Raw genomic sequence first — 15675 nt, forward strand, 5'->3', positions numbered from 1 at the left:
TGAAATGAAGCTCTGCTTAATTGATTAACAAGAACTAAATCCCACCTCCTTTAGGTGAGCCGCACCACCCACCATCCATTTGCCTTAACTCCATCCAGGACCGTTTCGCTTGAGGAATGGGAAGTTTCACACGCCTGCACTCCTTGCCTGGAGCCAGCAGAGAGGCTCATATAGCTGTCAGCAAGCTGATAAGAGCTGAAATTACTCTGCAGAGCCCTCTTTAAAGAAGAGCCAAAGAAGCACATTAAATGAGAGGGAGGAGGGGTCAGAAAAGCCAGCCACTCATGTTGTCTTAACGTGGCACTAAAACAAGTCATTGATTTATGCATGTGTCTTCAGCTCCGTTTGACCTGGAGCCTGAACTTTCCTTCAGGTCAGGGCTGAGGCACATGGGACGTGCACTAGAAAAAACCTAACAGCTTGTCCAGGTACTCTGACTGTGGGAACAAACACTGCAAAACACACATTTTACTATCCACTTTTTTTTGTTGTTGTTGCACATTTTCAAACTGGATTTGTATATTTTTTAAGCTTTCGATTGTCTATCCAGTCTGAAAAGACAAGAGGCTGTGACCAAATAAAGCTTTCGGTAACAAAATCAGGAATGCCACATTGTCGCTATTTGAGGAAAACACTTTGTGGGGCTTCAGGAATCTGAATTACAGATTCACACAAAGAAGGAAGCTATACATCATAATAAAAATTCTCTCACTGAATTGTCTGGCATTCATTGAAGTCGAGATATATTTGAAAATCTGCCAAGGCTATTCCACAAGGCATCATACTATCAAGGTCTTCTGCAAATCCGAGTCCCAAGTCACCAAGACTGCAACGCACCCAGCTGCTCCTATATTCTGACAACAGCCCACAGCAAACACCTTAGGAACTCCTACACACAGACATCACAAGCACAAGCCACCACGTCTCTAAAATATGCTCTAGCTCCCATAAGTTTGCAACTCAGGAACTTCCTAAGCCAGAGGGCATACCTTTTCATTCATCTCTGACAGATCTTCCTTCCCTGGATTTCCTCATTCGCCCTTTAAGCAGATTCAAACCCTTCACTCACAAAATCCTAAAGCAGTGAGTCCCACAGACTAAATTTAAGTTCTGTGACAAGGTCATTTCCTTTTATGTTTTTATAGAACAGATTCCCAACAATGAAGTCCTAGAGCACATCAAATGAAATCGTACCAGACAGCGTATAGCCATGTCCATTCATTTTACTCATGATCTTGTTTTGTAGTGCTGTATTATATTCCAGCTCCTTATCTTATCCCCAGTCATTCATTTTCAAGATGAAGAGTCTTAGGCTGCTTAATCACTCCTCTCATGAAATCTCTCATCACCCTTTCCCTACTATATTATCTTTACGATTAGAGAACTGTAACTATGGATTGTATTAACAGTGCAGATACACAACAGACTTGCACAGCAGTGTAGTGGTCTCTATTTTGTTCTCTACTTCTTTTCTAAAAATTCTTTATATTACTGCTTTTGACCGCGACTGACCACGGAACTTGTCTTTTCATTAACTGCTCATGGCAGCTCAAAGAGAACACACGAAGCCATCCTGTCTTACAGACTAGATACTAATTGAAAAGTTTTATTTTTGGAAGGTGGAAAGTGTTATATAGTCAAAAAGGAACAGGTTCATACGCTAAGCCTTCTTGTGAAAATCAATCTCCTTACCTAAAATCCATTCTGTGAAAAAGAATGCCTAAATAAATGAAGGAATAGCTCTTTCATTCCCATCTCTTGATCACTTTCACATTCTGATTCTATGCCTTAATGAGCCTCTCTCTGTTAGGGGACTTCCAAGTATGCTGAAAATTAGTGAGGAAAAACATTTACAATATGTCCATATTTTCAAATAGATTCAGCTCACAAAAAAAAAAAAAAGAAGGGGAAAAAGGCACAGAAGCTAAAATTTAAGTTGTAGAAAACTGTCAAGCAAGTCAAAGCATACATTTCTGTATCAACTACAGAAGTATGTTTCTATAGATTAACAGACTAAAAGCAAAACACTAGAAAAAACTTAGTTGGAAGGGAAACTATACAAGACACGGGATAAGAAGATACTAGCAATGTTTGTAGCAATGTTTTCTTTTGCCTTTTTTCTTCCCCTATTTCACTCTTCTTCTTCAGGAGCAAAAAAATAAAAAAATCTGATCTCCCTCTTCATCACATATATGTACTACATTTACTTCTACTTCTTGCCCCTCCACTTCTAGAACTTTGCTACTAACTAGGTGCTGGTTTGTGGTGCAGAGAAAACGAAGCATAAGGATATAGCATCAAGTCTGCTGGGTTAGTAGCCGTGCAGCTGAACTACTTATCAACTTGCCTCTGGGCACTTCTGCCAGTGTTTCAGACTCCATATGGAACTATTTGTGAGAGGGGGATGGTTCAAGGAAGCTTCAAAGAAAATGAGAATGACAACCTTACTGTACAGAACAGACAAGACAGCAGGCCCAAAGATGCATAAGGCGGCTATTAACTTTGTCAGCTCAACTAGCAGAGGCTTTTTTGATGATCAATACATGGGAGATTTTAAGAACTACAACATGCCAGCCTCCAGTTCTCACAGGCATGGTCCTTGCATGTAATACTGAAAATACATAACAATTTTTCACAACAGCATAGGCCAGGGTATGAGCACAGCATTGAATAACTATTCTGTTTGTGAGGAAAGGCAGGAAACTGAACCAGGAATCGTTGAGGGCAAGAAGTTCTGCAAGCTTGATTAATAAAAGTATACATTAATATAGCTCATCCCTAGAGATCTCAACGATCAGGTATAATTGCAGGGCAGTAGGAATTCATTCAGATTTCCCACACGCTAGACTCTGCTCACATGACTAAGTACTAATGCCCCTCTTTCTCAGCTCATACCACATACTGTCTTACAAAACTAGGCAAAATAAAGCTGTAGTATAGGAAATAGGAAATTATAGGCTGAACCAGCAATATAAGGCACCTGTATTTTACCCTTCTCATGACAGCAGTGTGTGATGCTTATGACCAGTGTATTAAATCTCAGAAAATCTTTTCAAATACAATTTCTTCTATATTGTAAGTGTAGTACTTCTCTTTAAGATCCTCTTTTCTTCAGCAGTTCTATGACTAAAAGTGCTTCTAGAAACAAAACAGAAATTAAGCATAGATAGAAGTTCACTTCCTAAAAGCAGACAATCTACGTCAACTTGGGAAAAAAAATCTTTGTATACACATAAACATTGACATGTCATCTCCAGAGAATCAAATGCAATAAAATACTGCACAAGTAGTACCTAATCAACTAAGAGACCTGGCAAATTAATACAAAGGTGTTTTTTTAATTATGAGGTTTTCCACATACGAATAACAACTACTTCATTATCAAGAGAGCCACTGAAACCAAAGCAGTCAGATAGCAAGACTTCCCTACCACAATGATTATAACATCCAGAGTCTGATATTTATGATGAAAGTATGCTTCATCCTACTAAAAACCAGGACAAATTTAGAGCAAGGATTTGTTCTGTTTGGCTAAAGAGAGGATGGTCTCAGCCATACTCATGTCAATTGATTTCTTAATTTACTGAGAAAATATGTTAATCGGCAGGTAAAAGCAAAGCATATTTCACAAGTCTTTATCAAAAATATATGGTTTCCCTTAATGGAATTCTAGTAATTCATGTGGATATAAAACCAAGTTTTTAAATTAAAACCTAAACACAACCCACCTGTAAAGGAAACTGTGCGGTGGTGTAAAACAGTTTTTGCATCAATTTTAGTCAAAGCTCTTTGCAAAGGTCACTTTTTCTTCATTTTAATATCAGATATTGACCACCTTTTTTGTAACTGTTAGAGCAAACTCCAGGCATTTCACAATATAAATAGAAGAAACAACATGATTTTTGTTATCTAAATGAATTTGTTTCAATCTAGGCAAGAACAATTCTTAGTAAAAAAAAAAAAAAAATAGAATTGTCAGAAAAAAAAAAAGGCTACAAGGCCAGTTTTAGTCAACTTTCTTCCACTTGACAAAAAAAAAAATCAAACTGTTGCATATAAACTGTTATTAGCTCTTGAAGTGGTTTAAGTATTACCAAGAAACATGAGTTACTAGCAAAAACAGTATTTTGAAGTTTTGTTGCTCTACCATGGCTAGGCAGAATAAAATGTATAAAATGTATTAATGCCTGCTACTGATCACATCTGAAAGCACGCATAAATCTCTCCAGTTCGCTTGCAGTTTTATTCCACAAACACGTATCAGATGAGTTTCACTTCAGTAGTTCCTTCCTAAGAAACTAAATTGAATGCTCATCACAAATTCACTTTGCTTTTGAGCAACTACCATGAGCACCAGCCTCCTCAGAAGATGCATTCCAACTTGAAATTCTCTCTTCTCCTAGCATCACTTCAGCTTTATATTGTGAATCTTTATTCATTTATCATTGTACGTTGTCAATAAGCCAAGACACTGAAAAAAACATGGGAGGAAATTTTGGCCAGCCAAAAAGTCCTAAGATTTTTTTTTCCAGAAACATTCAAATTGAAAGAAAGTAAAGCATGTAACTGCTCCCGACTGTGAGACTGAGGAGGAGGAAGGAAACAAATCTGTAGCACAGGTGGAATATTACTGCACATTTATCAATAAGGAAAAGCAATCAAGTTATTGGTAGTCAGCACAATGTCAGTAAGTAGTTTTTCACCATATGAGATTTCTAGGACACAGAACCGTGTAACAGCAAGGGAATTTCACAGATGCTTACACTTGGACTCCACCTTGTAAATACAGCTGACAGTACACGAAACATATGGATAACACGTTCAAGTATCCTCAATATGCAGACAGAAATAAATTCAGGAAGACAAGAGAAAGACAGACCTTATAACTTCATTCCAGTATTCTCACCACCAAAAGACAAAACTATATTAACAACAAAACAATGTGTGAGACAGAGCTTTAGAAAGAGATGATTCTCACCTCCAGTCAATAGAATTGGTGTTTCCAACGTGTTCAGTGATGCTTTGGACCCAATGACTACTGCAAACCATCTATAATCCAAAAATTCTCACCAGACACAGACTAAAACTGCATTCTATGTATTTAAATATTTTCTATTTTAGCTTAATTTTGTAGAGAGTTACCTATAACATAGCTTACAGATCATCTGACTTAGGGTTGTTTTATTGCAAAGTATCCAAGAAATACATTGTAAATGTAAAGGGGAAAAGTAAAAGCAAAAATACACAAACCAGTGTGGTTTCCTCATTTCATACTTTAAAATCACTATTTAAGCTGTCCATGATGTAAAGCACTTCCTCTGTAGAAGAACACTACCCTAAATGATTATTTTATAATATTAGTAAAATGAACAAGAAAATCACTGCACACTTCAACAGACTATCAATGTCAGTTCTAAAGCTTTACTACACTTAACATCCTCGTGTTAGTATATCTACATTCATGTCAGTGAAAAATAAGAAAAATCAAGCAAAATTATGTTTCTAGGCATTGTAACAGTGAAGCTATTTCTCCTTCTGCTATTGCCCATGGCAATTTGGTGCTGCCACTGGGCCCTTCCAAAATATATCATTTGTGTGTAGGGACTAAAGAGAAAGGAGACCTCTGATGGCTACTGTGATATTTGCAGCAAAGTGAAGCTGACAAAATAATTCAGGCATGAAAGATACGTACTGCTACCTTTGAGAGCCTATTTTATCCACACATATCCAGCATTATTAAACACAATGCAGATTTTAGCACTGTCTAGGTAGAAATAATTGAACTAGAGTGCTGTAGAAACCATGGCTTGGGTTACTTTTTACAAGTACCACACAAAAGATGACTTCGTCACTGAGGTTGTGCAAAGAAATTTCAGAAGTATCTTCACAACCATTGGAGAAACCTCACCACAGAAATCCTACACACCTCCACAAGTCACCTGAGCTCAGATAGTTTACTTTTTCATTATGTATTTAGCACTTAATTTCTCTATGCCTGGGTTCCTCATCAGGAAAAACATTAACAATATCTCCCTACCTTATAACAATATATGTTCGGTACAAAAAGATGAGAAGGATTACAGATCCTGGTTATAAATTTATAATATATGCTAACATCTTCATTCATCTCTGGCCCAAAAATGTCATCCATACAGTCCAACCACCAAATAAAACATGGTTCAACAGCATGGAATAACGTGAATCCTGCCCTACATGTAATTAGGCAACAAATCTCTTCACACTGCTATCAGTGCTGATCTGTTCAGCTAGTGCTGTAAGCATGAGCTCTTGAATTAAAGCAATCTATGATGGCTTTGCCCACAGCAGCAAAGCCTTGCTGCTGTTACAAACAGGAATCAGCATCAACTGGAGTTAACTACATAATACTTCCTTTTGACTCTACCCAACCAAACAGACTTTGTTCACAAGTTTGGACGATTTATGATCTTGGCTCTTCCAATTGCAAAATAAGTAAGATCTCCCTCTCTGAGGAATCATCAACTTAGCTAAAATATTTAAAACATTTTTCAATTCATGTTTCCCTCACATTTTGAGGGATTAAAATTTATCAACAAGCCAAAGTTTCTCTTGGGATAGACTCAAACTTTTTCTTTCAGATATCAATCAATTCAGCTACCGTGTAGAAAGAAGAAAACAAATATGCTCTGCAATTTCACCAGAAACATGTTAATATGTAAGAGCAGGCAGTAAACTTGCCTTCAGCAAGAGTTTCCATCGCTGTGTGCATTAAGAAAGCAGAGTGGATGCAAGAAAAAAGCTCATGAAAGCAAAGTTTGACTACCTTGGTAGGAACCAGTAGTCTCCACTCATGGCAAATACAATATGATCTTTACATGAAAAAGCAGGGGGTCAAAACCTCAATTTCACATTTCAGATCTGGATGGGGAGCCTTTGATCACTGTGGATGCTAAGGATCCTATAATACGTTTCACAATAGCATGTAAGTTAAAATAGAGGGGTTGGAGAAATTCCATTCTGAATAACTGAACCCTGCCAACTCAAGTATTCTGCAATTGCAATCATATGCAGTATTCTTAACTTCCTGACCTAAAGGGTAATGTAGTACTGCTCAACAGCTGCTGTTTAACAGATTTAGCTGTACCACTGATGGTTAAAGATAAAATATTGGAAAGTAATGGTGAATGCATATGCTAAACATAAAGAAAGGAGAAGATAGACTAATCAAAATACTAGCATGGAAGTATGACTGATACTGCATTCTAACAAATTCCACTGCAATGTAGGCATATGAACCCACATGACCTGCAAATAAAGGATAATTTAAATACAGTACATTATTTTACCTGTCTTTGCATCTCTTCAATCTGTCGCTGGGGAACACTTTGCAGAATACTGTACATTTCTGGCATCTTTTCTTCAGGGATGACAACAGAGGCCCTATAAGCAAACAACCAGGACAACAGTAAGGTGAGAAAACAGAAGTTCCATGTTAAAAAAGGTCAACCCAGAACCTTGTCCTATTCCAATATGATGTGCTCAGAAGATGTTAGCAGAAATAAGCAGTCTCCTCTCAGTGTAGTTAATTATTTTGTGTAGTTAATTATTTTACCGACTGAGCAGTGGAGACAAATGACTGAATGTGTAAAGGACGGACTCAAACTTCCTGAATTCCCATTCCCAGACTGCCACTGACTTGCTGATATCTTAGATCTCTTGGAGTGACAAGTGATAGCATATAGGCATAAAAATTAGTAATTTTTGTATGTATTACTCTAAGATAACATAACTGGGCATTGTTTATGCATGGCAAAAAAATCTAAACTCACAGTATGCTCAGCTGCAAAATAATTATACTTTTCAGTTTCAAACTAACCTAGGAATTCTGATACAATATAATAAATTCAGTGTTTATATGATTCCCTTTTTGGCACATACTTGGGGATCTGAATGCAGATCCGTCATCACACAGCGCAAGCGGAAGACAACAGAAGTCTGTTTTAGAACAGGTATCACTGGCTACAGGATAACCAAAAGCTCAGTCATCTCTACCTCCTTTGTTTTCCACTCCTGTTTTTGATGCATAAACACATCAAGGACATCTGTCTTACCAAGTATTCTGTTCACTGTACCCTGCCAGTACATTTGACTTATTATAGTGATTCCACTCAAATCACTGAATGTAATCTGGATATCTCTTATGCACGTGTTGGATGTACAATAATTAGCGTACAGACCTCTTCCAGTCCAAAACCTCAGAGAAAGGTAAAATGTAGGAGTCAGCAATGATGACCGGGACACAGCCAGCTTGAAGAACGTCACTTAGCACAGCCTGACCCAGGCGGGCTCCACGGAGAACGACACAGAATGTAGCTTCCTGTCAACAAATGATAAATAAAAAATAAAGAAATTTTATAGCTGTATTACATGTGTAGGTATGTATTATGCACTCCTGCCTTGTAAAAAAAGGAGTAAAAAAACTTTTTAAAAACAAGTCAAAAGGAAAACAGGCTTGCTCTGTACTATTAACATATTCTGAGTTATCAGCAAATTCAAAATAATTACAGATCTTTATCTACTAGTGACTTATAAATACCAAGCGTAGAGTTAAGAAATCAGCTAATAGGACTATTCTATGCTTTGTCATAGTGGCCTAATTTAGAATTCTAACTGAGAAAATTCAGGGAGAAAAGCAACATTTTCCGAGTTTGGCATAACAAGATGAGCAACAGCCAATATGAAGTTATTGACTACACACTGCACAAAGCCAAACCAATTTCTTTCCATTATAGGGCAATCCAGCTCTATGGACAGCAGAGAAGTTACAGGTTTCATATCTCAACTTTAAAAGGCGCTTGACATAATCTTTGATAATATTTTCACAAGCAAATTCAGAAATCATAGGCTTGCTAAAGCCCTCATAAGCTTTCTAATTACATAAATTACAGTTACAAAACTCTAAATATAAAGCACTTAGCACTGGTTCACAGGTAAAACGGAGTGATGGATCAAAGAGTTCCAAAAAATCTCTCCTAGATCTAGACTTAATGCCTCCCTTAGGTTAAGTGAGCAGCAGAAGTAAGACCATACTTACTAGACGTGAAAATACTTATATTTTTGTTACTAATCCTGGTAACAAGATTAGAGTTTGACACCATATGGAGAAATTGACTAAAAATACTGGTATGTAGGGTTCAATATTTAGATAAGAATCACCAACCACACAAATATAAAGCAGGAAGTAATGAGCTATGTTTCACACTCTGCAGAAAAGGTTATTTCATACAAAAGGCCAGGAAAATGAAGGATATTCACATGCAACAACATCAATGTTGCAAAAATGAACCACCCCACCCAGAAGTGCTATTAGAATGTAGACAGAAGCACAACCTAAGAGACCAGCAGTACTCACTCGCTCTACTCAGCAACGTTAAGACCCCAGACAGAGCAGCCTGTCCTGTCTTGGGCAGTACACTTCCAAGGAATAAATAAATGTATGATTACTTATCTCGAGAACATGATCTACAAGGAAAGACCAATTTCATCAAGACTACCTATTCTGAAATGCTAACAACAGGAGGAAGATGGCTAAAGGAAACTTTGATGATATAAAAAACTGCTAAAAAAAAATGAGTGTTATCCATTTATTCACATCCACAACAAACACACGAGTTTAAACGCTCATCCTGCAAATAGGGACTTTAGTTCTTACTGTCACTGAGGAACCTCGCTACAGATTCAAAACAAACATGCTTGCAGAGTTTAGCTGCACAAACAAAGAAAAAGCCCAAGTCAGTGTTATTCCCAAGTCTAAGAAAGAAAAATTATGAAGTTGATACAGGGGCTCCCACAGATAAGAAAACATCTTTTCGGCTTGCATTCTGTTGCCTGAGGAAAAGGAGCCAGGAGGCACAGCAGGGCAGCAAAACATCAAAATGGAACGAGGAAATACAACAGGGTTTGCTGGCTCTTCACTTGTTTCCTAGTGCAATCGTGGGACCTGTGTTCGTATCTACATAGCAGTGATTAGTATGAAAATCTCATCCAAGAGAAGACTGCAAGCAGGAAGCATTAGCAGCCCAGAAGCCCAAGAGCCTGTCTAGTAGGAAATCTGTAAAGGCAGTGCTGGAAAGGATGAACTGTGATCAGTCCTCAGGCTCCCCCCCTTCCCCCACCACCAGACAGGAAAAGAAGGCTTGGGGGGAATGGAAGGAGCAGAGCGAAAGAGCACACATTTTAACCATTCACTCACTAGACCGCGGAGGAGCAGGTGGAATAGACCCCAGTAAGGTCTCGGAGAGGGGGAGAAAAAAAAAAAAGAAAAGCCCAGATGTGGACACACATGCTCATCTGCCCAGATAACCATTTTTCCTGTCTAGACAAAGGTTACTATAAATACTTCTCCTCACATCACCACCGTTATCAGCCAGACATTCCAAAGGGAGATGCAGGGCTCTGCAAAGGAAAGTATTTTAACAATCTCGGCATGTGCCAGCTCCCTTCAGAGTTATAAAATAATACATAGCAAGATAGAGATATAGATCCCCGATTTGCTATCCTTGAGCAATCCAGCCTGTATTGAAAGAAATAAAGCAAACAGACTCTTCACCCCCCTCCTGGCTGCAGGCTTCGGGCTCACGGTCACCCGCGCCTCCCTCTCCCCCTCCTCCCCGAGGAATTTTAAACATATTTCCTCCAAAACATAACAGGAGGGGTGGAAACTTTCCCTTTCTTCAGCCTGTTTGTTATTTTACCATTATTTGTTGAAGTTCAAAGACGATTATGTGCTGGTGGCCACAGACGGAGCACAGTGGCCTGTGGCATAACTCACTTCACCACGCCGCATGCCAGAGCACCTCTCCGTCAGCGAGCTGCCAGGAGACCCAGGGGTCTGAGAACGCTATCTGGTTTTATCTTCACTGACACATCAAAAGGCCTCTGGAAGTTGGGCCACGGCCATCAAACACATTTCACCTAGATGTTTTCATAGCTGCATGCTGACAAGTCTTCCAGCTCAGCCTGTTGTATCTACAGAGAGCATTTTCTAGTGTTTAACTACTAAGTTGCAAACAAAAAGATATAACCCAACCAACTCTTGTTAAACGTAACGCCATTTCCTCCCCCAAATTAAATCTCTACATAAACTCTGTAAAGCTCATTTTCATCCACCTCCAAATGACAAAGCAGGCTTCTGTCCTAAACGCCATCTAACAAGGCCTGAACTGTCAGAATTTAGATATCAATTCCAAATTCATGCCTGCTGAAGCTCATTTTGCCAGTTATTCTGGAGAGCGTAGATTCTGAAGTTCTACCCCAGTTTTAAAGAAACCCCAATTGTGTCTGACCTTCCAAAGTTTCACCCCTCATTGCAGCTGGATTTGGTGGTATCTCCATATCACTTTTTAAGTTTACATCATGTGGTACTAGAAGACCACCACAATCAACCCCACAAAGATGTTATATATAAGCAGTTTTTTCAGGCTGCAGAGTAGCCTCTATATAAGTTTGAGTACACAATTCTCAGCCCTCTTAAAAATAAAGTTTGGGATAAATAACAAAGTTAGGATATAGCATCCAAGCTAACGTAATGAACTGTGCATTTTCAAAACACAGTCACCATAGCAAGTTAAGTAAAATACAAGAAGTTTCCTATCAGTACTAAACAGCAACAGCTCCACAGCCAAGACAGGCACCAAGGAGAAGAGAAGATTGCAGGAGAGACAGCCTTACCTGAAGCACTTGAGGATAATCAAAGATTTGATTGTTGTGACAGCGTTTGCGAACAGCAGGGACCCCGTCAGACAGATTTGTGCATTTGTCTAAGACTAACACTGATTCCCCGTTCTCAGCCTGAAGAGCCTCCAACTCAGACCGGTACTCTGGGTGCAGAGCCATCTGAGATGACAGAATGAAATACCTGCGGGGACTGAAAAACACAGAGAGGTTACTTGGCAGCACCGCAAGTTCACTTCCAAGATGCTCTACAACACATTGCTTTCCGCCCTGGAAAAGTCAATCTCATTCTGCTGAATGTGGACGCAGTACTAAGAGCATATTTTCAGACAAGAGTGAGAAGTGTAATGGTGCGAGATAATCAAATTTTGGATATTAAGTGGCTCAGCACTATTTACACCCCCAAATAAAATATATGTGGGAAGAGTGCTTATTATATTAAAATCAGCACTTGGTTTATAACGTATTTTATAAACTGAAATAAACATTATTTGGCTATATATAAAACAGCTTACTGCTGTTCTTTCTATTATTTGGTGCTTGTGTACTGTTACAAAGTAGACACTGAATGCTGGTACTAGTTTCTTCTCCCATATATTTTCTCATCGATTTCAATGGAAAAAAGATGCCAAACTGTCACCTCAGCTACCCTGCGCATATTTTACCTTGATATGGTGTCAGTAACAACAGGACAAGCTCATCTCATTAGCTGTGATTCAGCTCTGTCCCTTTAGGGCACCCTGAAGGCAACACCTCCAGGACAAAGAAGGCGGCTCCGTAGCCTGCTCACTCTCAACTCCTACCATGTCCTAGAAATATGCATAGTCAAATTAGATGCTCACAGCTTTAACAAGTGAGTTTTGTTAATGATGAAATAGAGCACGCCTTATAAACATACTCACTGACTTTGATTTTTTTTTTTTTTAACAGATAAAATAAGTTAGACTACTCCACTGCTTCCCATTCAAGGGAACACGCAGTGAGAGCCTGCCCTCAACTCAGCCAAAAGAACACAGGAAATAGGAGGCCTGCACTTAGGATTCCAATTCTGCTCCACGTGATACTATTTTTAATTTACAGCTTTGGGAACACACACAAACACACACTTTATAAAGTCAGACCTCTCCCACTGCTCTTCTCACCTCTATTACTTATTTTCCTGCTGGTCACTTTAGTTGATCCAATTAACAGATAAGATTTACACACTATTTTTTTAAACACTCTATTTTTCTAAGTCTCCAACTGCTACCATCTTGCTACCAAAAGCTTTCTAGAATACACATTACTAGCAGAGTTGCAAGTAAAATAATCTAAACCACTCAACTAAAACGGAGAATGAATCAAAAATCCTCAGCTGTTCTCTGTAAGAGGAACAAGAACAGATTTGCCTTAAAAAAAGGAAATACTGCTACACGAGTGATAAAAAAACAACCAGCTAAGAATTGTACAGGATTGTTTATATGTTTAAAACCAAATTTTGCCTTTAAACTGTCGTCAACGTATGACATCCAAATGTAGTGATCGAATCTTGTTACAAAAAAAAAAAAAAAAAAAAAGCACAGGGCAGCTACCAGGAAATAAAGCTTTAGTGTAATGGAAAGTAATCATTTACTCCAATCAAGCCTGAACTCCAAGCACTGCTCCCTTGTCACACCCTTCCTGCGTAAAGCAAACAAACTTTCACGTTTCAATTCGTTAATGCTAACTGGCCACTAGATGGTACTCTGGAGACTACAGTTTGCTCCTCACAAAAAAATTGAGTGCCTTTGAGAACACGGAACCTACACACATCCACGGAACACGATATCCTGCAGCATTTAGCTGACTACATGGACAGGAACAGGATGACCAAATCTCTCTTTACAGCAGATTCTACACACGCTGAAGCCTATCATCATGTTCATGCTTTCCAGGCAGAAATACAAAGCATGCCCTCACTCTGTGTTTAAATAATACGAGGGATATATGAAGAATCGACTGGGATTCAAACAGATGCCCCTGTACCAGCCAGGTCCAGGAGTATCATAATCAGGATCATGAAATGTGTGACTGAAGCAAACCACTGCTGTGCATGTCTGTCCCTTACTTGGAGCAGCACAGAGCAACAGCAGGAACGCTGCTCTTACCAGAGGAGAAGACAAGGAGCCAAAGTACAACAATTTTTTTGGTCTGTAACTAGCAGCACCCTTTCAAATCACAGTTTTCAACTCTAATCATTCATATTCTCTAACGAATGATGTTAGAAGAAAGGACCTAAAGCTTCCGCACCTCCAAACCTGATCTTCACAATCAGTGAGCGTCTCTACTGCCACTGCCTCAGTCTGCTCATCTTTTAAAGCACAGCACAGGTAAGACAGTGAAATGTTTTCAGCTGCGTAATTAAAGGCTTATGAAATACAGAAAGAGCAGCCTTTCATAATCAATTAAGATGTTTTCCAGACTTCTTCCTGTTCTTGTTCTGAAGACACGAATGGATAAGAGAAGCCGCTATTTCCCAGAGTAGCTCATTTTAAATGGCTAATTACATTCTCTGATAAAATTAGTGCTTCATGTCCCACTTGTCTTGCTTTACTTCCAAATACAGTATCATGGTGATTTCTTCGTTTGTATGTCTTACTCCAGTACTTTGTAAAATAAATAAATAAATAAAACATCAGTATTAAAATCTCTGGATATAACTATTCACCTAAACAAGTCAGCTCTCATTCTTCTGCTTCATAAGCTAACCACACGAGCCTCCTTAAGATTCTTTCTGCAAGAACTTCCTCTCTTCAGAGCTCTATTTCCAGGCTTCTCCTAGTACCTCTTCTACCATGTCATTTTCAAAGGACTTCAGAACTACAAAAACATCTACACTGATTTAGAAATAATGTATCAGTAAGACACACAGAGGTAAATATCACATCCTTGCTCCCATTCTCCTGTTACGTATTGGAAGTTTGCACTATCTGAGGCACACATGCTGCTCCCCATGATCCCTTTACCTCTTTAAAGTCCCAATGGAGGTATAGCCTGCTGCTTTTACCATTGCTATAGTCATCTCTTGCCCTTACTTTGCTTTTAAGCATCGTAAAATCGGTTATCTGAAGAGATCATTTATTAGGGAATCTATATTACTTTGAATTACTGCCTTGCTCAAACTAAACGTTTAAATATATATATATATAAATATATATTTTCTATTTAGTTCCAGTGAGCTGACTTGATATATTAGACATATTGAACCTAATGCCACAAGAAACATTGCCACTCCATCATCTTTCACACCTCAGTTTCTGGAGTGGGTCTCCTAAAACACTATATTCACATTTTATCAGCATCCACATTAAACACAATATTGAATATATTTTGCCCAACTACTCGGGATTGCTTTACCCTGGTCCTCTTTCTGGCAGATCCACTTCCCCAGACAGCGGGCTGTAAACAGGAATACTGACATCGTAGCCTTGCCGGTAAGTCCACGTGGAGAAGCCTCCACCAGCTAGCAGAGCCCTGAAAAAGACAGGAAAGACCACAAACAGAGCATGTAGATCATCCCAACTCAGAGCAGTATTTACTGATCATCGTTACCAGAACATCAAAAAGATGCATCTGAGATAACAGTTTTTTCCCTCAGCTTCTGTCAGTGGCATTTTCCCTGCAGTTTTTACGTTCACTTTGGTTTTCCTGAACTGGGCTTACTGCCAGGTGGGATTCAGTCATCAAGGGAATGTTTACAATTGCATATGATCACTGAGGAAGGAACTGTTCTTGCATTATTATAGGGAAATGGAATCTATTGCAGTCCTTATGACCATCCTGCATTTCTGCAAGCTTACGCATACCAAGTCAACTTTAACTTAAGGAAATACATTCTTAATTATTTGCACTAGTTAACATATTTCTTAACGTCTACCCTAAAACAGCATGTAGCACAGCTCAAAGTGTTAGAGCAGCTCTATTCCAGGTACAAGTCCAGATAAA

At 38.8% G+C, this 15675-nt stretch overlaps 1 protein-coding gene across 1 annotated transcript in view; it reads right to left on the reverse strand.

The window, feature by feature from the left end:
• Positions 1–15675, reverse strand: part of EXT2 (exostosin glycosyltransferase 2) — a 69329-nt gene that overhangs the window by 49106 nt on the left and 4548 nt on the right. The window contains exons 4-7 of the mRNA XM_084288273.1: positions 15088–15204; positions 11710–11905; positions 8217–8356; positions 7326–7419 (exon numbers count right to left, since the gene is read on the reverse strand). Of these exons, the coding sequence (XP_084144399.1) occupies positions 7326–7419; positions 8217–8356; positions 11710–11905; positions 15088–15204 (547 nt within the window). The remainder of the gene's footprint in view (positions 1–7325; positions 7420–8216; positions 8357–11709; positions 11906–15087; positions 15205–15675) is intronic.

The sequence above is a fragment of the Netta rufina genome, assembly GCF_964035555.1.
Source record: "Netta rufina genome assembly, chromosome: 5".
In the NCBI taxonomy this organism is placed as follows: Eukaryota; Metazoa; Chordata; class Aves; order Anseriformes; family Anatidae; genus Netta; species Netta rufina.